The 25270-nt window shown below is 41.7% G+C and overlaps 3 protein-coding genes across 7 annotated transcripts; 1 reads left to right on the top strand and 2 right to left on the bottom strand.

The window, feature by feature from the left end:
- Positions 1–1851: 1851 nt before the first annotated feature.
- smim29 (small integral membrane protein 29) lies at positions 1852–5074 on the bottom strand (the record flags this gene model as incomplete). Its single annotated transcript, XM_080533155.1, has 4 exons — positions 1852–2333; positions 3529–3634; positions 4077–4102; positions 4973–5074. The coding sequence occupies 4 exons, from the start codon at positions 5072–5074 to the stop codon at positions 2265–2267; spliced, it is 303 nt and encodes a 100-aa protein (XP_080389281.1). The 3' UTR covers positions 1852–2264.
- A 10914-nt stretch (positions 5075–15988) lies between these two features.
- Positions 15989–20005, bottom strand: LOC308159371 (suppressor of cytokine signaling 2-like). 5 transcript variants are annotated; one of them, XM_080533146.1, is made up of 4 exons: positions 19779–20005; positions 19605–19700; positions 18700–18846; positions 15989–17583 (listed from the first exon to the last, which is right to left on the bottom strand). In XM_080533146.1, exons 3-4 carry the CDS (start codon positions 18839–18841, stop codon positions 17066–17068), a joined length of 660 nt encoding a protein of 219 aa, XP_080389272.1. In that variant the 5' UTR covers positions 18842–18846; positions 19605–19700; positions 19779–20005; the 3' UTR covers positions 15989–17065. The 5 variants fall into 5 exon arrangements, with proteins under 5 accessions (XP_080389272.1, XP_080389273.1, XP_080389271.1 ...); XM_080533147.1 differs by lacking the exon at positions 19605–19700 and having other exon boundaries at positions 19766–20005; XM_080533145.1 differs by lacking the exon at positions 19605–19700 and having other exon boundaries at positions 18700–18900.
- Positions 20006–21352: 1347 nt separating this feature from the next.
- LOC308159374 (diphosphoinositol polyphosphate phosphohydrolase 1-like) lies at positions 21353–24982 on the top strand. Its single transcript, XM_080533152.1, has 5 exons — positions 21353–21472; positions 22019–22129; positions 23936–23980; positions 24110–24194; positions 24600–24982. Exons 1-5 carry the CDS (start codon positions 21374–21376, stop codon positions 24800–24802), a joined length of 543 nt encoding a protein of 180 aa, XP_080389278.1. The 5' UTR covers positions 21353–21373; the 3' UTR covers positions 24803–24982.
- The last annotated feature ends 288 nt before the right edge of the window (positions 24983–25270 follow it).

Here is a 25270-nt window from a genome sequence, read left to right as displayed (position 1 = left end):
TGTGTGTGTGTGTGTGTGTGTTTAGTGACAGTGGGGCGCTCTCTCTCCCAAGTTGTTATTCCAATGTCAGTCGTCTCAGTGCTTTTGGCACTAGGCTCATCTAACATGCTCATGTGGAACCATGGTCATTTGATATCCACTCTCAGCTGCAACTATTTTGACAATGTACAATGCCCTCATGTACCGACATCATCCATACATTCATATAAAGTTAACAGGATGGGATCATTCTTTTAAATGTACACCGTCTATAAATGTACAATGTCTATATTTCTATCGTGCCCGATGACAATTTGTATCCAGAAATGGTCAATAAATACAAGAATTTATACTCTTTTAGTCTTTTCTTGTCCTGTGTCCTCTTCATTGTTCATCGAAAGGAGATTGGGAAATGTCGGTGTCACATTGACTATAACTGTATATCAAATAAATATCGGAAGCTAGGTGCCGTTATTGTCAAATAATCACTTAAAATCACTGCTCTGTTTTAAACTTTATTTTTTTTTGCATACATCATATATCCAGACCATCCATTTAAAAAGTCAAAATGTACTCTTCTCACTGCATATTTATATGTAAACAAATAATTTATTTAATTTCACAAGTGCTTCAATCGAAAGCAACAAAAAGAATCCCCCGGTTTTGCGTACAAAACCTTGATGACATGATGACTATGATGTCCAAATTAGTTTGCATTTTCTTCACCTGGAAGACAAAATGTAGCTTCGTTCCACGTCCCCAAGTACAGATTGATCCTTCCTTCAATGAAATCACGTACAGTATGTATGCATTATTAACCAGTACAGGGGCCTCTCCATCAGAACTGATATGCAGACAAGTGAAGCAAAGCAAATTCGTTCTGGTTCCAGGATAGCATGGTCTAGATTAGAACAACACAGTAACTCCCATAACATGTTTCAAACAGTGCAAATCAATTCTGACACCTAAAGTGTCCTGCAGAGAATACAATATGGAATATGCATGGATATTTCTTGTCTTCATACAAGCAGTAGTACAGCATAATATGAAGCCATTCGCATTCAAGAGACTTGAGGAAAACTGTCCCCATTTACACAGGAAAACAATCGGAGGATACCTCAATCGTTTCCCTGCAGAAAAAGCTCACCAAAGACAATCCAACCAAGGACGTGCTGAGATAATGATCGTTTTTCAACAGTAAACCTGTAAACTACTACTATATATTCTGACTGTTACATTCACAAACGCAAGGGAAGGGAGGGGAGGGTCAAAGCATTTAAACATTGTCTTTTTCACTCCATCTTAAGAGGAGAACGACTGAGGGTGAGGCTGGAGGGTTCCTGAGTACTACCGTACATACAGTCAGGTCTCTGGCATTCTTCACCACGGTCTCTTCTTCTGCTCGAGGAGGAGAAGTCATCCTGGTGCCATGTCTTCTAGACGGGACATTTTTAGGACAGTAGTCACAGCTAAATAGTGGAGAGGAGGAGGAGGAGGAGGAGTGTGGGGGTTGGCGCAGAACTGCACCCAGATCATGCCAAGAGTAAGAGTCATAGGAGTCGGCTAAAGAAAACACAGGTCTTAGCCCAGGCTAGGGGTGACTGGTTGACTAGCTACATTCATCTACCATCACGTAACATATGAGAGGACTTCTGGAGGGCTTCTCTGCCTCCTTCCCCTCCCTCTGACTGTAATGTTTGAAACCTAAAGAACAGGAGAGGGACCCGGTATTGCCACATTCCTGCTCCACGGCAACAATATACATTTAAGGCAAACATAACAACTACCCCCCCCCCCCCGCCCCCCTTTTTAACCTGTGTCTTTGGATGGATGGCGCAATCTTAGTTTCAGTAACACCCACGTCATGTCGCACACATACACAGTTAAAAAAAGGAAAAAGTCTAATAAATAAACTCAAATAAATAAATATTCAGTAGTCAACTAATAATGTGCCATGATTTAGGACATGCTGCAGCGCTCAGGCACACAGGGATTGGCACCCTTCAGTAGGTTCACATAATAACCAGCCTCCACTTAGAGGCTGCATCTGTACAAAGAAGCTGCTTTAAACACAGGAGATGATGAGGAAGAGGATGAAGACGACGAGGAAGGACATAGACAAGGACGAGGATGATTACGGTGCAAAGACATGAGCAAAGACTAGGCTGTTATCCTTCCCGTGCTTTTCCTAGAGGGTGTCCTTGACCCCCAGCCAAGGTTTATCTCCACTGATTGGTAGGATTGCAAAGACGAGACAGACCGATGTTCCCCTGTTCAAACCACACTCATGCATGGACATCTTTCGTCAGAAGGGGGCGCCGTTGCTGGTACGACCGTGCCCAACTCTGCACCACCTGAAGGCGCAAAGACACAACAGACGTTTGTGCTAAAGTGACGACCAGTCGGATCAACTGCTCCCCTGTAGGCTACGCCATGTTGGTTGCACACTGTGTCATGTCACACCTTTTGTAGTTTTACTTCCTTAATCTTTCACGAGAAAAAAAGCTTCATGTTGGCTACATAGGATCAATCACATGCAGTTAGGTGAGCCTCAAAGGTGCATCCATTTGATATACTGTGTATTGTGTTACATTATATCAATGGTCTACATTTATCCATGGCAAATGTCGCCATCTAGTGTTTGTAAGGGGCATAACGTCAGGACTTCTTAGGCTTTTACTGCATTCTTTCTATCAATTCAAAGGGTTCCAAGTTCCAAGTTTGTGTCAGTGGTAGACATTAGTTTGCAAACCCACGTCTGCCCCCCTTTTTTCAACCCCTGCACCAAAAGGCCATGGTAAAATGTGTTGTAAATGTAGGAATGTAGGTTCACAGCCCGGGGGTACATTCCTGAATTGAGTGACGACCATCGATCAACCACCAAATGCGGAGGCGGTCTCTAACCAGTAACAGAGGTCCAGAGACCTATCACACCTGGATGAATTGTTGCGGGGTGAGAAGATGCTACTAAAAAACATCTGATTATTTTGTGTTTTCTCCCTTTTATAAGACATCTACAACCCCATGTATGCATTTTCTAAATCATCTTTAATTAATTAGAGCTAAACAAAATGTACTTCATTAATAACTCATTCACGATTAATCACAGCAAACCATGATTCACTTTATTCTATTTCACAACCCTATTTACAATGTTCTTAAAGTAGATGTGGTCCTCTGTGGCTCAGTCGGTAGAACATGGCGCTAACAGCGCTTAGGATGTGGGTTCGATTCCTGCTGGGACCATATATACTGAAATGTATACTATACACTCATTGCAATGTAAGTCGCTTTGGATAAAAGGGTCAGCTAAATGGCATATATTCGATTATATTATTAATATTAATATTATTAATATTATATTAAGTCTCATTTCATTAATTCTCACATGACCATTCTTGCTCTAGTCAAGCCAAACTTAACAATTATTTGCACACAGTGTTAATAATAAATGAATAGAAATGGAGTCAGATCATTAGTATTAAATGACACGCTGCCTTCTTATTGTAACTGCCAACCTATACGGCTCTATAGGTTTATGAATCATACCTTGGTATCTTCCTCTCTCCACAGCATCTCAGCTTCAGCTTCATTCAGCTCTTCAGAGGGGTCGTAGGTGTAGACTGGTAGCAACTGGTGCCGGAGTCGGTCAATTCTGAAATACACAAATGTGAAGAAGAATATTTTAGACAGCTGTGGCGCGGGAGGTAGAGCCGGCGTCTAATGATGGCACGGTCGGCAGAATGGGGGTTTCGAACCCCACCTGGCCACATGTCGAGGTGTCCTTGGGCAAGACACTGAGCTCCAAATTGCTCCCAATGAGCGGGCCGGCGCCTTGCATGGTAGCTTGCCGCCATTGGTGTGTGAATGTGTGAATGTGAGGCCATTGTAAAGCGCTTTGGAATAAGGTGCTATAAATCAGTCCATTTACTTCATCTGCTGGTTTCCCAGACCTAGATTAAGCCTAATCCCTGATTTAAAGGCAGGGACATGGCTTAATCTATGATCAAAGAAAACACCCCAAGATGTTATCTACTGAATATCAAAAAATGCAAATGTACAGTGAGCAGTTTAGAAAGAGACTAAAAGGGATTTACCTTCGCTTCTTGCGCACATACATTATCTGTATAGAAGAGGAGAGACAGAGAGAGACAGAGAGAGACAGAGAGAGAGAGAGCTAACATCAGTAACCAGTGATTGACAGCTGTAGAGTGGGATTGTCAGACAGCTGGCCGAGTTGGAAAGTGTGTATGTGTGTGAAGACAATACAAAAAAGCTACAATAATATAACTACTGTATTGAGTACCATGTAATACAGACTATTGCAAACTTTAACCTTTCTTTTGTTAGGATATGAGTGGTGGAGGACATCACACATGTATCAATGTTTACACTGTAGTGTATTTTCCATAATGACATTAAATAAATAATAATACATAGAGTAAACCAATACATACAGTAATTAAGAGGGTAAAGACTCAGTGAATGATTACATTATTACAAATATGCTAATTAAGTCTTTGGCTTGTAGTAAAAATAGTCATTATTGAACATCGATAAGTGTAAAGTATACATGGGGTACATAAACCTATTCCTAGTCTACTTCATACATACACACACATAGGCATGCACACCCACACACGCCTGTACTCGTATACATATACAGATATCTTTATCCACACACAACACATACAAACACACATTCACACATGCATGTACTCATATAGCCTACATATACAGATATTTTTATCCACACATTGCGCATACACACACACATTCACATCAATAATCAGCCATACATTAAATTGGAACTGTTCGGTCAGATGCTAACTGAGCGTCAACCTTTCTCATGCCACCCATGTGTAAGTTCATATACCCCAAAAAAACCTGAGCTTCATGTTATCAATACATTGTCTTCCTTCCGTCCCTCTATCCTTCCATCCCTCTATCCCTCCACCACCCACCCCACCATGCTACCCTGCTAGCCACTCACCACAGCTGCCGCTAGGCCCACGATGGTGATGAAGAAGAAGGGAACCAGCACGTAGCTGACCGCCCTGTCTACGGTGGCAGGGGACTCAGTAGTAATGTTCATGGCATACGTCTGGGGTGGGGGGGGGGGGAGGGGACAGGGGAGGGGGCTGCTCGGCCGTCCGTCTGGGGTGGCGGGGGGACAGGGGCAGGGGAGGGGGCTGCTCGGCTGTCCGTCTGGGGGGGGGAGGGGGCAGGGGAGGGGGCTGCTCGGCTGTCCCAGCCGGCGAAGCTTTAGAATCAGCAGATCCCCTCTCCGAGGGAAGAGTTGAGCAGCAATCCTCTCCTCAAGTTTCCTCCTTGTTGTCTCTGCCTCATCCTTGTCATTCATGTGACTTCCACATGGTCTCTCTCTCCTCCTCCTTAACCCGAATCAGTCAGAAATCTGCCAGAGGGAAGCAGAAAGAAAGAAAAAAAAGAAAAAGAATTTGCTCATGGTTAGTCATTACATTTTTACATTTCTGGCATTTAAGCAGACACTTTATTCCAAAGCGACTTAGAATCAATACATTCGACTAAGTAAGTGAATCATCTATCCACTAGTCATAAAGTAATCTATGCTCAGGCCTGGGGCCATTGGCAGTCGTCATGTTGTTGTTTTTTCAATGACACAGGAGAAACAGTATAGGGGGGAAGTAGTCATATTAGTCTCTCTGCAACAGAGAAAAAGGTCCACGTTTTTTTGTTACTGATAGGCTTTTTTCCGTTTCTCCATTTATTCACGTTACAAATTAAACATATGCATCGTATACTAGGCTGCATTAAAACTATAAGGCATAGGCTGAATGAATAGCACAACTGAATTAATAATTAGCAGCAGACATATCGACACGTACCTTTTGAGCATATCCTTAAAAGTCAATATTTTGAAACTGCCTCCTTGCCCTAGGCTACTTCATGAATCCAAAGTCCTAGATTCTACAACACTTAAACTGCTGCTATTTTTGTCACGTGAAGTATGCTAAATTAGAGTCACATTTGAATGGGCTAGTCAACCCTGACTTTAAGGTTATTACTGTCATGTGAGCCTCCAAAACAATGTGCATAATATCATAGAGTTATAAAGACTAGAGGGAGCAGCACTCCCCTAACTGAATGTGTAATCACGTGGGAAGGTTGTTGTAGTCAACTTACTACCCTGCATTGATCCTATATTCAATATTGTTGTTCAAGTGCAACACTGAAACACAACTGTGAACATTTCAAACCTGCAAACTGCGACACTTTAAATGAATGTGCAATAACACTATGTGCAATATGACAACCCTCGGGTACATAAGGTTCAGAGATAGAAAATGTTAGAATAGGTATAGCATAGCATAGAGTACAGCACAGTGTTTTATTTGTATAGTATAGTATAGTGGATAGTGTACATAGCCTTTATTTATGTAAACCAGCTCTTTTCCCTTCTTGTTTTTAGTTTTTCTTTCCTAGCACCAGGGGAGCCCCCCGTCCCAAATTTCGTTGTTATGACAATAAAGACCATTCATTCATTCATTTATTCATTCATTCATTCAATATTGTTGTGTTATGTGCGTCTTTTCTGACCAAGTAGGACATTTTTTTTGTTCGGTTGTTGCCTATGCTAAGTTTGCAACAGTGAAGACAATTTAAGAAAACCTAAAATAAAAACTTATAAATAACAAATACTTATTTTAGTCCAGTTCATTACGTTTTATTTTTAGCTCCGCCCCATGCAAGGTATTTGATTGGTTCACCTCTTAAAGAACTTCCCCATTCTACCTACTTTCTGCAAAGGATTCCCCCAGTCTTTCCGAAATATGAAAACCTGGTCTCAAGGAGGTTAAGGCCTGCTCTAACGCTGTCACACAAATGCAATGAATGTAAAAGATTAGCACGTCTATTCCCTATGATGTCTCCTCGTCTAGGGATATTAGCTCTATGCTGGATGTTCACTAGGGACGTCACCATTGCTGCGTACATGCGAGCTAGTTAAGCTCAAATAGGGTTGGCAGGACAAAATACCTTTAAAATACTCAACACAAGGACATGTAGATACGCATTAGCTCATGCAAAGATGAGGTCATGTGTTGTGGCTCATGCATTTTAGTGTCATTGCTGGAATGGAATCGAATGGAACAGAACACTCGAGTTCCACGGGACGGAATCAAACATACTAAGGCAATCGAAAGTTTCGTATGATCGATGGACGTTTCTAAAAAGCTGGTTATATTTTTACACACCTCATATGCCCCCCCCCCCCCCGGAAGAGCAGATGTTGGCTAGGCTTATTAGACAGCAAGTAGTAAAAGAAGTGGAATGAATTCATCCTGGATTTATGTCTGGAAGCTAACACAGCTAATGTCTGAGAATAGTGTTACAGCGGACGACTTAATATGTTATTTCTAAATGATTCAGTCATCTTTGGTTTTATTCCATCATCAGGATGATGTGTGAAATGATTGTAGCCGGGTATAATAAACACTCACCGTTATACGATCGCTGCTCCTCCGATGTAAAACCAGGAAGAAAACAACACTGTCACATTTTGACTGACAGGCTAAACCCGCAATGAGAGACGGGGGGAAGTTTCGGCTCAGCCAATTACATTTTTCCGGAGCTGAAGGGGTGTTGCGTGATAAACTGTAGCAATGCACCTGACGCGCCACCAGAGGGCGCACGCCTCCACCTTCATTGATGTGCAACGTATAGGCTTACATTGCGGCCCTTCCTGTTACGTTACGCATGCAATTACCACGGACGGACGGGCCTATTCATTACCCGACCTTCACCTTACCCCAAGTGGTCACTACGTTTACATGCTCATATTACACACGTACCTTACTATTACCCTAACACCTAATATCTGTATCGAGGCATCAGAGAACAAAACGGCGAGACAACACATAGGCTACACTGTACACCCCCCCGGGGAGAACAGAGCTCTAGGCACAGGGTCAGCCATCTTTGGCGCCCCTGGATCAGTAAGGGGTTAAGTGCCTTGCTCAAGGGCACAACGGCAGTGGTAGGAACCTTAGGTATGATGCCAGCAACCAGCTCACATCTGGGGAAAAAAAAAAAAGATAACCTAAACAGGCAGTAGGCAAAAATAGAAGAGAGTGTTTGATGCTATAAGAGCATGGTGTTACAGCAATCATCTCCAAGATTTTTTTTATTGATCAAAATAGTGTTTTTTTTATGCCCTAGTTGGCATTATGGCTGTACAACATTAGTTTATTTTCCTATCTACAAATATTATCACACATGCCAGTACTGTATGGTTGTGGGCAGGGCTGGACTGGCCATCTGGCATACCGGGCATTTGCCCGGTGGGCCGCGGTAGTTTTGGGCCGAGCCGACCGGCAAAATAAAAAAAAAGCTTTTTTTTTTTTTTTTTTTTTATTTTTACCAGCCGGCCCGGCCGAAAGCTACCATCGAACGGCCCATAAATCGAAAGCTACCATTGAACGGCCCATAAATCAGGGGCAAAGGCCCATTGGTCCATTTTCTATACAGACACTGGGCTGGCCCAATCAACAGAGAGAAGGGGGGGGGGGTCAGGGGTCACGCACGCACGCACGCAGCACCAGACCTCCGTCTCAGTTTCGCGGTAGTTTTGGGCCAAGCCGGCCGGCAAAATAAATTTAGTTAGCCTGGATAGTTACTAGATAGATACTGAGAGAGATGGAGCGCAAAAGCACACTAAAACGGAAGGGAGGCTGGGAAAAACTTAGGGAGAAAAACAAAAAGAAACTCGAGGCAGATGCTGCCAAATGTGTAAACATTAGGGACATGTTTGCTGCACCCTCAAGTTTACCACAGCAGCAACAGCAACAGGTTGAAGAGGAGGCTAGCAGGGAGAAGCGGGAGCAGGGTACAGATACAGAGGATAGAGAGGATACAGAAGAAGCGGGGCCGAGTCAGCCTGTAACCGTTGACCCGGGAAGGAAAATATAGGTAGCTGTTAGGGGTGTAACGGATCGCCCCCCACGGTTCGGCACGCATGTGTACCGCGGATCAATTGCAAAATGTAACCAAGTAATAATATTACTTAATTTTAGTTAATATCCCTTGTAAATCACAATGTAGAGTTGCCATGAAAAGATAGACGCGACAGTTGCGTGCTTTGTTTTACTCTAAAGCGCAATGATAGGTTGATAATGGAAAAAAAAATCTAGAACAACAAGGCTGCGTTCGTAAATTCGCTCTGGAATCTGATCACTGAGTACACTGGTCTACTTGCACTGGTACCATTGCTTACTGTATGTAGTCGTCTTTGTAGTGGTTTGGGGGAATACTACAGTTTGTCATATGACTGTACAGCACAGTATATAAGACGAGTATATAAGGGAAGTATTTTTGTGCTGGTGGGTGTGGTCCGACCGATTGGGGTGGGCCTGTCTGGGCCAAAAATGCCAGGGCCTAATTTTTGTCCCAGTCCAGCCCTGGTTGTGGGCCTACTAAATATTAAACACAAATATACAACGTACAATTGACAAAGAAAATGGTCATCATATTATAGATTCAACCAAAGGCTATTATGGCTGTATTAATACAAACCAATCTCCCTGTACTCTAGCAGGCCTACTGAGAGATAAAGTTCTCTAGTTCTGAAAAACTAGAATATAACAAGGGAAAAAATATAACTTACAAATGCTAAGCTTTTAGTTCAACTGTCTAACCTCATCAAAACACAACATATAAGCTATTTTTACTAGATTATTTCTACAGAATGTAATTGCAAACAAACACTGGGAGCGGTTAGATTTCTCCAACACATTCCTCAACTGTTTACCATGAATGTGGTGGGGGGACCGCAATGTTGTTGCTGTAAATTACCCGGACTGCCCCTTTAACATGCAACCTCTACCAGAAAACTAAGGCACACGGTATACATAATCTAAAGCTGTATTACTAGGAAAGTATTTCCTAACATCTGTTCTCCCAGGTCAGAGGTTAATGGAGATGGTTATAACCCTTACACAGTCCCTTCACATTCAATCACGTGGAATTGATCTAATCTCAATCCAACGAAGGGGATTCATCAGAAAGCAAATGACAGTGGAAGGCCTGTTTAGCTTGTGGTGGCAGAACTGGAGTACGCATGTGTCTCACATACGTGTGGGGTGGGGGGGGGTTGGGAAGGGTATGGTCGGCACAGTGGGGATTGGATCTCTAAGCATTTCCCCCCTTCCAGGAAAAAAAGATGTCTGGAATTGCAATTCCATTTGAAACCAGCTCCCTTTGCGCAGCTCTACACCCTGCTCCCCCCTCTCCCACCCTCTCCTCCCTCCCCTCACAGGGCTCTGCACCACCCCTCGCTAGGCTATGGAAAAGAGAACAGCCTCTTTGTAAACAGATGGCTCTCTGTAAAAGGCAGCCAGTTCAGAGAAAATGATATTGCAATGGGGGAATGAGGGAGGGGAATACACACCACAATTGGATCATGTGACACTGGGTAATTAATACCGAGAAGTGCACGTAGACACAAAGGGAAGAGGCACAGGGCGGACAATCGACAATGCTTTAGTCCAAGTTGAGGGAAAACAAACGTGTATTTGTGTAAACGTGAAAAATAAATATGTATTTGTTAGCCGTAGAGTGAGAATGGTAGACCAGTGGCAGAAGATGTAGAGAATAAAGAAAGTAAATCAGAATCAGACTCCTTTTTCAGCGTCCTTGGGTTTGTGAAAGGCGCTATATAAATTAAAGTTATTATTATTATTATTATTATTATTGTTATTATTGCCAAGTATATTTGCACATACAGGAAATTGACTTGGTGAGGTTGGTGCATAGGACATAAAAAAAAATATATACAGTATAAGCAAAAATAATTTAAAAGACAATGGCAAAAAGAGCAATAGAACAGTGTGTGTGTGTGTGTGTGTGTGTGTGTGTGTGTGTGTGTGTGTGTGTGTGTGTGTGTGTGTGTGTGACGGGGGGAGGCGGGGGGGGGAGTGAAAGTCCCAGAGTCAGTGAGAGGAAGTAGGCTTGTTTGTGAGGCCTACTGCCATGGGGAAGAAACTGTTCAGGTGGCGCGAGGTTCTGGTCCGGAATGACCTTTTTCCAGATGGAAGTCTGTGGACTGTTGACCTTTGTTGAATGACTGTAAATTTGTCCTAGTTGATAAGAATTTGTTATGACACACGTCCACTCTACAGTATATTGATTCCTTGATTTCCTCTCATTATTTATGGTTCACACCTGTTGTCTGTGTCAAATCCACCTAAATTAAATCAAAGCAAATAGCCATTTTTGTACAGAGTGCTGAATTGTTGCACTTTCTATTTCTGAGTGATTTAAACCTTAATCAATGTCATTACATACCACCCCACCTACTGTCTATAAATCAGAGGCACATGTAAGATGTTATCTATTAGGATGATCAAATCATACACTGTGATAGCGTGTAAGTAAGTAAGTAGCCTAGAGAACCGATTCTCAAGCCTAATGGCCCATGTAGCGTGCTTATATAGATCCTATCTTCTGTTTCTGTAGCATGAGGCAGCTTGATGTACAAGTACACCCCCTGGACATGACATTGGTATGTCGCATGGTGTTACCCCCAAGCCAACCCTTAATGCTGAGTGCCAAGCAGGGAGGCATCGGGTACCATTTTTATAGTCTTTGGTATGACTCGGCCGGGGATCGAACTCACGACCTCCCAATCTCAGGACGGACAGTCTAACCGCAAGGCCACTGAGCTGGTCACAGTGTGTGCTCGCATGGAAAGTGCCAAGAAAAGAAAATCCAGTGAGTAGAAGTTGTGTCTTGTGAGCCCTCCTCAGTGATCTACAGACCCCAATGATCTACAGACCCCAGTGATCTACAGACCCCAGTGATCTACAGACCCCAGTGATCTACAGACCCCAGTGATCTACAGACCCCAGTGATCTACAGACCCCAGTGATCCGGCCACCTGACCTCCCTCCAGATGCCCCGTGTCCAGCAGCCCCAGGCTGGTTTCCACACCACATTCCCTGCCTCCGCTCTTGCGTCTCATGTGTTGGTACTCGTACTCCTGTCCCTCCACCTCCCCAAACCCCTTGCTGGTTTGTCTCCTTGTTTTACTCTTCTTCTTAAATCTTGTATTTTGTTTTCTCTGTTAAAGTGTATGAAGACTGGGAAAGTGCATTTACATTAAAGACTTTGACTGGACTTGACTTGAACTGACCCCTTGATCTTCTACATTTTGATTGCTTCCTTATCTGCATCTTATGTTTTTTTCGTCATGTAGGGTTGTGCTCGTACTTGGTTCTTCACTTGCATGAGATGGAACCTAAGGTCTACGGTACTTACAATTGCCACATACTCTCTATGGTATAAAACAAGCAGGTAGCTACTGTACAATACCATGCCTGCTAATGGCGATGGACTAGTGAACCATGCAGAATTGATTATCCAATTGTAGCAGCTATCCATGCAGCGGAGTGGAGTCCCTGGTCCTTCGGCTATTCTAAAGATCAATAAGCACATCTACAGGAGCATGAAGAAGAGCTTTACTTTGCATTACTGTTTAAAAAAAAAAAAAAAACATTCTAGCTTCTAGCATTTTGACTGCCAATGGCCACTGGCCCGAGCATAGATTACTTTTACTTGCGATGACTAACGGATAGATGATTCACTTACTTAGGCAAATGTATTTGTTGCAAGTCGCTTTGGATAAAGGTGTCTGCTAAATGGAATTGTACAGTAAAAACCTGTCTTTCCACAATCTGTTGTAGGTCAGGCTCTTTTGTGAAAACCAAAGTAGATTAATATGGAAGTAATATCTAGATAACACTGGTACAGTGTTCTGCCATACAGATGCGTGATCAGACAAGGCAGTTGACCTAAATGGATATGGTAAAGTAGTGTAAAAGTTTAAATGACAATCAACTATTCAACAATCATTATTTCCTTCTTTCTTTCTTTCTTTCTTCCCTTCATCGTTTCTTTCTTTCTTTCTTTGTCTCGCTCTCATGCTTTCCATCTCTAACTTTCTCTTTCTTGAAGCAGTTAGCATAGGGCTTTGAGTAGGAATCAGGTGAGAGTGAGTTGTGGTGGGTACAGCAACCTCCAGGAATTTCTCATTCCAGGAACCATGAGTCATTCAAGAGGCTCAACAAACACACACACACACATGCATGCACACGAGCACACACACACACACACACACACACACACACGCACACACACACACACACACACACACACACACACACACACACACGCACACACACACACACACGCACATACACACACACACACACACACACACACACGCACACACACACACACACACACACACACACACACACACATACACACATACACACACACACACACACACACACACACACACACACAGAGAGACACACCTGCATTAGAGAGAGATCATATTACTATCCCTACTGGAAGCATGAAATGCCTCTGCCGTCCATTTGCACAGTAAGTCTATAATGATGCAAGCTCCAATGAAAGTTGTTGTTATAATATTTGATTGACAAACTGATAACACTTAAATAAATAAATACTGATAAACACTGCCTGTCTAAAGTTCAAAATCCGAAATCCGAAAATCTTGCACTCATTTTCATTGAGAATTGGGACCAATGATCCAAAATAGTCATTTATATGTCATCTTTACTCAATCAGGAAAAGTCTAATTGACATTAAGAATCTCTTTTACAAAGTGTCCTGGTCAAGACAGGCAGGGTTGCAGACATTAAAAAAAACTGAAAAACATGAACTATTATCCTTGCATTAAGATTGACTCAATTCAACTTATTGAGTGATTTGTCATTTTAGCATTTCAGCAAATGTTAAGAGTGTCATAGCAAAGGGTCTGAATACTTACATATAAGAGGTATTTAAATTACTTACGTACGTACGGTAAATTTGTTGACATTTAAAAAAAACGTGTTTCACAATCTATTGTATATAGTTGTTGAAAACCAATGACACACAAGGCAAAATATTGCAATGGAATGGATTTTCAGAATAAAAGTCTGAACATTTGATCGGCTGCCAACTTGTTCCCGGTTTCACCTGCTACTATCACATATAATGAATAGGAGTGGTCCCAGGACCGATCCATGGGGCATGCCCTTGGATACACTAGGTGTAGATAGAGCTAGAAGTGATACCTTCTGCCTGCACGCACTGAGATCTGCCTAATAGATAATTGTTGAATCAGCAGAGAGTTTGTTCTAACAATCCTACATTGATAAGTCTTTGCTTCAATACAGTATGATCCACAGTATCACCCTGTGTAATCCTGCCGTCAACAGAGGAAGAACAAAGGCAGATTTCCATATAAGAGGAATTTTGTTAGTGTCCAGAGAGAGATTAAAATAATGTGTCACAGGTGGTGTGATAAAAAAGTATAGTTATCAGGACCTGCCAATTTTCTAGTGTCTAAAAGTTTGAGGGCTTTATGCACCTCTGAGACGAACCAGAGTAAAACTAAAATAAGAGTTGACTTTAACAACTGAACAAACAGTAGGGGAATTCTCATGGGTAATGTTGAGCGAGTCAAACAAGGAACCAGAGGCAATTAAATGCTCATTAAAACAACCAAGCATTTTGGCCTTATCAGAGATTTTACGAGTCCTAAACAATGCATGGAGGAAGCTCAATGGCATTTTTATTTCCAGCTAAGGATTTAATAGTCTTCCAAAATGTCAAGCGATTGTTTAGATTGTTTGAAGTTTCAGATAAAACAATTACATCAGTTGAGTTATTGTGCCAAAAACACATTTTCTTCAAAACACAAAACATAATCATAGATTCAACTAACAGTAATATTGTTTGTCCACTTTGGTATCTCTGGCTGATGGAGAGTGGAATGATGTTGTAGTATTACAATCATGCAGTGTTGGGGAAGCTACTCTGAATATGTAAAAAGTAAAAATAAAATAAATTACCAATTACTTTAAAAGGGAAGAAGTTGAACTACACTACCTTTGAGAGAGGTGGAGCAAAGCACTGCTACTGAAATCACTACTAAGATTTGGATTTAGTTTAACTGCCACCAAGGTACAGACAAATGTAGTTAAACAAAACTAAATTAAACTAAACTAACTAAACACTAGTGGAACTACTCCCCAACAATGCAATAACAATAACCAACTAACTAGCCACTGTAGAACTTGAACCAAATGGTAATTATGTCATTATTAGTTTAGAACAGTTGGATGAAATCATAGTTCAATGTATTGTGGGTCATGTTGACTTATGTGAGTATTTGGTATGAAACTATGGTTTAGTTAGGTGTGTTGTATTAAATTCACATGACTTAAAAAAATTAAAAATTAAAAATAATAACAGCTGAAAAAAAACGTACCTTGTCTGGACTTTACCTAACCAGATTATCTTTAGGAGGCTGTTGATGGTTGACCACACAAATAGGCTTAACCATTCTTGGAAAGGAAAATGGGGCAAACATCTGCACCCCCAACACACACACCCATACAGCCACACAGCCACACATGCACACACACAGTCACTTAAGCACACACACACACACACACACACACAATCACATAAGCGCACACACACACACGCACACACACACACACACACACACACACACACACACACACGCACACACACACACACACACACACCATTGTTCAAGCTTCTATGGTTTCCTCAAGGAGCATGGCATTTTTCCAGTCTTCCATTTCTTAGAAAGAGCTGTGAGCTGTAGCTCAGACCTGCGATCAAGGTCAAGGGATTTAAAAGACCCTGTTAAAGTGTACTTTGGATACACTGTGCTGTATTTTACTCATATTGTATAACACCACTACATAACTCTGTGGCAAAACAAACGGGCGATGGTCATAAAACTTGTGGGATTTCAAAAGCAGAACATCTCTCGATATCGATTCATCTAGTTTATTGTAGCTGGCCTTCAAACTGGGCTTCTAGGCTCTCATACAGTGGTATATATTAAATGTTTATATACCATTTCCTCTAGTCCATAATCATACACAAGCATTGACAGACATAAAACGTGTTGTACCAATAAACCACTTTTTATTGACTCCAACTAAGAATAGCGAAGCAGAAGAAAGGAGAGAGAAAACATGCAGAACTCTCTCTTAAGTACATTGTAATTCTCCCATGACAGGTATTCACCCCCCCCGACCCTGAGAGAGGCACCGGTCATCTGTTTTCTTGTTTGGGCTGGTCTGGCCACAACTCATCGTAAACAAGACAGACTTTAATCTAGCCTCTGTCACTTTGGATTAACTATCTTTTAACTTGCATACATGAAAACGGGTCATTATCCAAAATGGTTCAGAATGAAATGATATAAATACACTCTTGGTAATGTAAGGTTAGTGCAAGAAGATAATGAGGAAGCTTTACAAGAATGTCACATTTGTACCAAACACATTGTTGCTATATCAGTCCATGTGATCGCTGCGTTAGCAAGCCTACCTCAAAGAAACCTCAAATTGTACATATGAAATTGAATAACAAACGATAGTTCATATGAAAAAAATGTTGATCAGAAAAAACAACACAACCTTAATAAGTTGTTAATACCCTGAATAACCTGCCTCTGAGTGACTAATAGTAAGTGATTAAATCTGCAGGACTCAGAAGTTAGGGTGGACTTCACCATACAGACAGAAGAGCAACCTTAGCAGTATTTAAGGCAAGAGGATGTTTGGGTATCCATTCATTGTGATCAAAAGATTCATTAAATACCCTGGTTCGTTCGTTGATATGGTTCATCAGGTGAGTAAACAGTGTATTGTGTTTTCAGTTAGTGTGTGTGGTCCATGGTTGATGGAATGATATTACTGTTTATAGAACGATAACACAACTCAGGTTTTGTGACAACAACTGAGCTCACCTGCTATGTAATTCCATTAAAACTCTATTCGACACGGTAATACAATGTTCTTATTAGTGAATTACAGTGTTAGAACACTTTTTCAGGTGATGATTTCTCAACAGATAATATGAACCAGAAAATGTATATTGTTGGGAAAAAAAGCTTACTGTCACTAATCCAAACATCAACCGTAGAAACGGTCCCAATTCAAAAGTCTAATTCATGGCAGTGTAAACAAATATAGAGAACCAACATTTCCTAAAGAACAAAGGGGTATTCCAGCAATAAGTTCTTTAGCCTGCCGGGCAGAGGCAATTGCTGGTGATCGCGAGAGTGCTGGTTAATAGTCACACGACATAGGTGCTGGAGACTGGGAGACACTTTGTAGAGGGGTCTGGTGAGCTTGAGCTGCAGGGTGTTTTCCGACGGGGCCGCCACAGAATTAGCCGCCGCCGTCGCTCTCATGTCCCTTTCAGACCCCAGTCTGTCGTTGTTCTGGCTGGCTAGGAGGTGCTTGTACATCAGACAGTAATGCTGCACGAGATCCACCGCCCCGCCGAACTGCCTCAGTCGGGGCCGCGCCATAACCACCGAGTCGAAACCAAACATGCCACTGGAGTACTCTATGCGGAGGTGCGTGGGGCCCAGGCTGGTCTTCACAGACAGGGTGAGGAGGTAGCCCTGATAGGAGCTGTCTCTCAACAGGAAGGTGCCCTCCGGAGCCTCACTCAACACCTGCTTCGCCTGAGCAGCTGTTATGGAGCCCCAATACCAGCCTGCAAAACACACAGTCACACAGAGTGTGAGAGGTCAAATGGGGTGAGAGAAGGGGAGGGAGAGTGAGAGGGGGTAACAGGGAGAGAGAGAGAGAGAGAGAGAGAGAGAGAGAGAGAGAGAGAGAGAGAGAGAGAGAGAGAGAGAGAGAGAGAGAGAGAGAAAGAGAGAGAGAGAGAGAGGAGGTGTAGGCTGTTGCCTTCAAAGCACAATGTATTTTCCTCTTGGTTCATGGTAGGTTAAAACATAAGAGAGAAGTAATGTATCAAACACTTACTATGGGGTCAAAGTAGAGATTCTCTCTAGGTTTGGAAAGAATCATATAATATCTAAATAAAGTATTTTTAATATTTTGGTCGACAATTCTTTGCAAGCAATAACTGCCAGAAGTCTGCGACCCATTGATTCCACCAGTCGTTGGTTATATACTCTGGTGATGCTATATAAACCATGTTCTGTTCAGTTTGTAATGACAACCTGATCCACACAGTGTGTCATTGATTCCTATGCAGATGTCAGAGATATGTCAGAAATTACAAATTCCAAAATGACATGAACTATTATCCTTCCATTAAGATGGACTCAATTCTACTTAATGAGTGATTTGTTGATTACATCTTTGCATTTTAGCTACATGAGCTATGTCTGTATTTCAATTTGAATAAATATTTAAAAAAAAAAAATCTAACTTGTTTTTGCTTTGTCATTCTGGGGTGTTGTTCATTTACTCCATTTTAAGTTGAGTCTATAACACAAAGTGAAAGGGTCTGAATATTCAATATATTATATATAGTTTAGGTTACACTGTAGGCCTATATGTAATGTATCATACATGTACACAATCCCTTTTTGTAGATAGACGTACTGCAGCAATACTTATTTCTCTAAAATGATCTAAATCAAATGGAGCATGCAATGTATAGACTATGTCAGATGTTTCCTTAATGGCGTCATGACATTCACTGCAATGCAAAGGTGCATGTGACCGAAGCCACATGTGACCAAACCTTAAGGCCTATTAATATATTACGAAATTATGGGCTTAAATTACCTTCCAAGATCCGCGACTAAAATAGTCCATCATTGGATATTTACAACAACACATATGTGACACTTACCAGAGTCGTGAAGGTGGGACATGGCTGTTTGCAACTCTGTGGCATCTTCGCTGGATTCAATTCGACCTGGTGCCTCCAGCTCTGGGTCCTTTAGGCGGACCGCGCCATGGCTCTTGTCGGGGGCACTGGTCGGTAAAATCATTTAGCCTGAAGGCGAAATTCGGTCGTCAACGTCTGAGAGTCCCTGTCCGGTATCACGCACTGTGACAGTGTGACCCATCCAAAAGTATTTATAAAATAACACATACACAGACAAATCAACTGAATGCCACAGAATCATGTTCTGTTCAACCTATATAATTTAATTTATTTATTTATTTATTTTTACATTTTAATTGTAATATTATTTGGTTGTTAACCATCTTCCAACAGTCAGTGGTGTTTATAATAAGTTATCTAGGTTTAATAGGCTATGTCTCTATGTATCTGCGCTGTTCTCATTATTTCTGATGTCTATCCTGCATTGCTTCATAGTCAGTATAGCCTATGACATTTTGTGATTAATCCACTTTCTTTACTGAACATAGCCTATATCTTTACACAACAAATGACAAATAACAGATTCCCTTTGTTGGCCTATAGATATACAACAACACAAAAACAGGCTGAATTCACAGTCAGTTAAGAATTCAACATTCAGTTAATTGAAGAACTCCGTCATATCAAAACATGTCCGCAATAATACATTGAATGCATTTTAACATGTGCTATAACTCACTTTTCCTTCAATTCTAATTGCTTTCTTGGAAGTCCTAACCACAGAAATTCCACAATTTCAAGAGGTGGCACTATTTGCGCAAAGGTTATAGTGAATGTTGCCGACGCCAACAGAGTGGCCCAATTAGGCTACTCGTAAGATACAATATTATAATAACTGTTAAGAATAATACTTATGGCACTCTCACCTATAATGTAAGAGCTTGACCGCAAACAAAAGATTAGCATGCGGTCCTGGCGCAGGGGAACACTTCCTGACTGCTATCGCATTGCCATTGTCTTGTCTATAGAGAATCATACATAATAGTATTATTAATACAATCTATATCATTAGGTCACTACTACTGACCATTTCGTTTTACCTTCACTGCTTCAGGTTGTGTCCTCAGCCTTTCATGACTGAAGCCTTGGATCGGACACAACGCACTGAAAGCTCCGATGTAATGCACTTGAATTGAAATCCTATCCTTTGATGTTTTCAGGAATAATGATTAACATTAACAGTTATGAAAATATAATATGATCGACTCCCTTTGCTCCATTTCGAGCGTCCCTATGGGCATTATGCTACAAGTTCATGGTCTCTATTCTGTGCGTATGGGGTTTTGTCTCTATAGTGTTTTCTTGCTGTTGATCGCGCACGTCTTTCCAAGAACATTCCCAGAAAGACAAGTCACGTGTCCATGCTTTGGTCTGGCATTCTGGCAGTTCCACCAATCCACGGGCCAGACGATGAAGTCACCAAACACATTACAGTAGCCTAGGCTATACGCTATTAGCCCTACTGTGGAAAAGTCTATCCAACGCAACTATTAGACTACATAGATATTGAGATGAAGATTACCACCATATAAGGCTATCACCGAACAGTATTAATGCGACAGCTTTGATAGAAGTGTCTTAGCTTCATTTATAGCGTCAAATCGTGACATTAGAATTATAAGGTTCTATCTCAATTGTTGTCAAAATTGAGTTTTTTACATAATCTGATACATTAGCTGTTTATTAATGCCTGTGTGGTGTTATTTTTAAAATGTTGACATTTTTGAGTTAGTAATTCATAAAATACAAAGGTTCCATCTCACAAAACATAATGGAATGTAAAAACGTTGACTCTTAATATCTCTGAACTACCATAAACGGAGATAGAACCTTATGATTCTAAGCTCACGAAATGACTGTTTGCTGCTAACAATAACAATTATGTGCAAACACCTAATTATAACATGAGCATTATCTATACTGTAGGCTGAATAATGTGTGTATGCCTATAGGCCTACTTACTACAACATCCAATTTACGTTTCTGCTGCCAACGGCAATAAGTGTTATTTGTGCTGTTTCACTTGAAACTGATAGCCTATTCATAGTTTCAACCTTTCATATTATATTTTTTATTTTTACAGAGTAGCCTATTACAAAGAGCGCTATATAAACTGCAGCAGGAGGATGAAGGGGAACGTAATAATAAAAAAAAGGGTAAGTAAATCGCCCCCCAAAAAAATCTTGGGGCCGGTCGATCCCTTCGATCTTTCAATATACCTGCGTCTCAAACACGGTACGCATAGCAGGTGAGCGCACAGCGCACTCTGGGCCATCAGTCACATAACGGACCAATCAGCAGACACTGCGGCCAGAGCCCACACCCCACGCCGAGCGACTGTACTTTATTGTCACTCAGACCATAATCCATAACCTCATTCTCCAAAGACACAAACGTCGATATTCGTGCGTCTCGACTACAGTATTAGACCGCCGTGCGTAATTTACGCAGTGGTTTCTCATAATGGCGTCTGTGCTTAGAGATGCGCCCAGATCTTGAAAAAATGAAGCGGAGAAGTTTATCCTAGACATTTCAAGCCTTTGACGGGTTTTCCTTCCAGTGGGGGCTTGTTAATTAATCGTCTTCCAGAGGATTTGGGGGGTTTCTGTTTTTTGGTTCTCGAAACACACCCGAAATGATTAAGCTGAAATTAAACCAAACGCGGACGTACGACGGGGATGGCTACAAGAAGCGCGCCGCCTGTCTGTGCTTCAAGAGCGAGAGTGAAGAGGAGGTAAGTCCGAGGGTAGGGAGACGGGATGGGCCGCATGGGGAAACACAGGTAGTCTTGTGGACAGAGATTTAATAGAGAGACAATAGACTAGTCACTCAGTTGTCCCGACAGATAAAGTAGACAGCAAAATAGAGGACAAGGGAGAAGGGATACAGATCCCAAATTGATCATGACAAGTCAACAACACCGGATCGGTGTTTAAATGCGTAACATATACAGTTTATTATGGGCTGTGTGTTGATCTTGGCTCCTTTCCGGGTTAGATAGATACATTCATATAATAACATATTTGTTTTAGAAAGTCAGTGGAATGAAACGAGTTGATTTTGTAAACAGTCCCCATGGGTTTTAATTCCCCCCACTGGTATCGTCTGTCTGTCCGCCCAGCCCACAACTAGAATAGCAAACGAGGTGTATGTTGGTGGAGACAGACGGGTGCGTTCCAGGTAGATTTTGTGCTGCGAAGTTGCTGCAAGTGTGCTAAGAATATGTACATGCACATGACCAATGGTTCTGCTTTGCGACGTTACAACCTATTGTCTGTAGGTTTTGTTGGTGAGCAGTAGTCGGCATCGAGACAAGTGGATCGTCCCCGGCGGAGGCATGGAGCCGGAGGAAGAGCCCAGCGATGCTGCTGTTCGAGAGGTGTGTGAAGAGGTAGGCGTTCTGGGATGAACACAATCACACCTGTCACCTTCAATTGTGCATTCAGTGTATTATGCCTTTAAAAAAAATAAAAAAATAAAAACTCATGGAAATCATATTTGACTGTTAATTTAGAAAGGAATTGGATTGGATCATAATTTTAATTGTAGTGGAATTAAATGATTTCTACAGAAATAATATTGTACTTGAAAACATTGCATTATATCAACTTTACTCAAGATCATGCATACAAACAAACGGATAAACAGACAAACCAAATCAAGGTTGCAGGCCCTTTAATCCCAACTGAATGAAAACGATTATGCACCATCTAATTTCATCATCGTAGATTGTGTCCACCTTTCCTGTTTAATTGGTATTGTGTCAGGCCCTGTTGTGGAACACCAATCAACTACTCTTGAGGAATGTATGAGTGATCCAACGTTATCCTCCCACTAAGGCAGGGACTGTGACTTGGTCTGAACTCTGATTTACTTGTTTTGATGGAGGCTTTTGTATTTTTAGGCCATTTATCAAACTAATCAGATTTCCCCCTAAATCCGCCCAGTGCATGATTTTGAATCTAGATAGAACAATGGTCACTTCTATGCTTGCTTTGTAAAGTTATTAAGGGGGGTCACTGAAGTATTTGACTTTTTCTCCCTTACAAAGGAGATAATGTGGTTTTCCATTGATTGAAATGTTTCCTTTTTCAATAATTGTAGACCCTCTTGTGAGCTCTTTGTAACAAATGTTATTGTTTTACCAGATCTGATGGGTATTCTAGTATGAACGTCGCTGAAGGAAAATCCAGGCTCTAAAAAGTATTTAAAAAGTCTCTAAAAAGCTTGAAACGTCTTGCTCAAAATAAGGCTGGAAATAAGATAGATAAGGCTATTAAAAAACCTGGATTTTCCTTTAGCGACGTTGATGCCCCAGGTCTGCTGAGGGTTAAGCTTTTTGCATAAATAGTGGCCCATACTGGTAACATTTTACATTACAGTTAATAATAATAATAATAATAACTTGGATTTGTATAGCGCCTTTCATAAAACCCAAGGACGCTTTACAATTCTAGAGGAAATGGTCAGACAGACAAAACAGAAAACAAACAAAACAAAACAGAAACAGTGGCTATGGGCCAAATAAAAGGCCTGGGTGAACAGATGGGTTTTAAGGGCTGATTTGAAGGAGTCCAGGGTGGGGGCGTTGCGGATCACTATGGGGAGAGTTGTCTTCATAAAGGGTATAGTTTATTTACTGTTGATTATTTGATTATTAATAGTTTCTAAAGAATTTGAAACAGTTAAATTATTGGTATAAATTATGTGATAACCGTGTAATAGTTTTTGCAGTTTGACACAGGGTCTTGATTTGAGGGGACCCTCCTTATTACAGCTTCAGCCCAACAGAAAGGGTGATGGAGTAGCCGGTTCTTGACTGGGGGGTTCTGGTTTATAAATAGACTGAAACTGTAACCTGAAAAATAGTACTGCTCTGACGCCTGCTCTGACGCCAACAGGAGCTGATCCTGTCCTCCCCTCTATGCTCTATGCCCCACTCCTCCCTGCAAATCAAAATGGCAGCTCTTCTCAGAACCCTGGAAAAACATGCACGTGTGTGTGTGCGCGCGCGAGCGTGCGAAAGAGAGAGACGCACGCGCACACACACACACACACACACACACACACACGAGCGAGAGAGAGAGACACACACACATACATGCACGCACAAATGCGCGCGCACACACACACACACACACACACACACACACACACACCGATTGAGTTACTGTCACTTACTTTGTTGTCTTTACAGGCTGGTGTGAAGGGGACGTTGGGGCGTCTAGTAGGTATTTTTGAGGTGAGCCTAGTGTGGCTGTTGCATGTGTGTTAACGCTGTCTTGGAGATGTGAGGGATTGTGAGACTATATACACTGCAGGCATTGTCGCTCCCTAACCTGACAAATTCGATCGATTTCCTCTTTTTCAGAACAGGGACAGGAAACACAGAACGTACGTCTATGTGCTCATTGTAACGGACGTCTTAGAAGACTGGGAGGACTCTGTAAATATTGGTATGTCGTTGTTTGGCAGTTCCAGCGCCATTCAAAAACATTTTGTCATGAGTTTTTATCAAATTCACTTATTCAAAAAGACGTTTTTACTACTAAAGTAAACTACCACTACTAATACATGTTCCTTCCTATGTTAATCCTACACACATTACCTCATCAACACTGTTCTAATATAATACATGCCATTTAACTGAAGTTTTTATCCGAATACATTGCAATGGCTGCATACATTTCAATTTCAGTATATATGGTCCCAGCAGGAATTGAACCCCCCACCTAAACGTTGTTAGCGCTTACTATGTTCTCAGTATTTTCCAGAACATTGGAACCAAGAACACTTTAGCTTGTGTGGCGTGTCTGGGTGACTCCTCATCTGCACTCTCTCCTTCTCTCTTCTCTCGACAGGGAGAAAAAGGGAATGGTTTAAAACTGACGACGCCAGGAGGGTGCTGCAGTCCCACAAGCCCGTGCAGGCGTCTTACTTGGAGGCCCTCCAGCAGCAGGGATGCCTGACCAGCAACGGCACGCCCCTGGTGGCCACGATAGGCGGAGGAGACCTCTCCCCCACCTACAACATCAACCAGAGCTCCATATCCAGTATAAGATAACTAAAAACACAAGTGTGCTCCTGGAGACTCATCCACCTTACTTACTCCTCCTCTCTCTTCTTTTTCTTACTTAATCCTGCGCCTATACTGTACTTCTAGAACGTCTTTTTTCTAAAACTTCGACAACGCATCATCGTCTACAAAAAACAAACATTTGCCTTGCCAGCCTTCTTGTGCCAAGTGTGGAGGTACAGACTCGGAGGTACAGACCAAGTGTGTGGGCGGAAAAAAAGATCACACTTTGTAACCGAATTGAATTGAATGTTTGGGGTTTTTTCCTTCCTTTTTATGAATAATTGCATGAAATATTCTCAAACTTTCTCCTTGTCCTCTCCTTTTCCTCCCTCATTCCTCTCTATACTAAATGTGAGGTTTGTTGAATGCAACTTTCTACTGTGGTGATGTAAAGTAAATCGGTATACAATAAGTGTTTACAGACAACAGGCTTTTAAGGATCTTGTAATGTTT

Source organism: Nansenia antarctica (genome assembly GCF_963989245.1).
Source record: "Nansenia antarctica genome assembly, chromosome: 6".
Classification (NCBI taxonomy): Eukaryota; Metazoa; Chordata; class Actinopteri; order Argentiniformes; family Microstomatidae; genus Nansenia; species Nansenia antarctica.
This window is presented reverse-complemented; position numbering and strand designations above follow the sequence as displayed.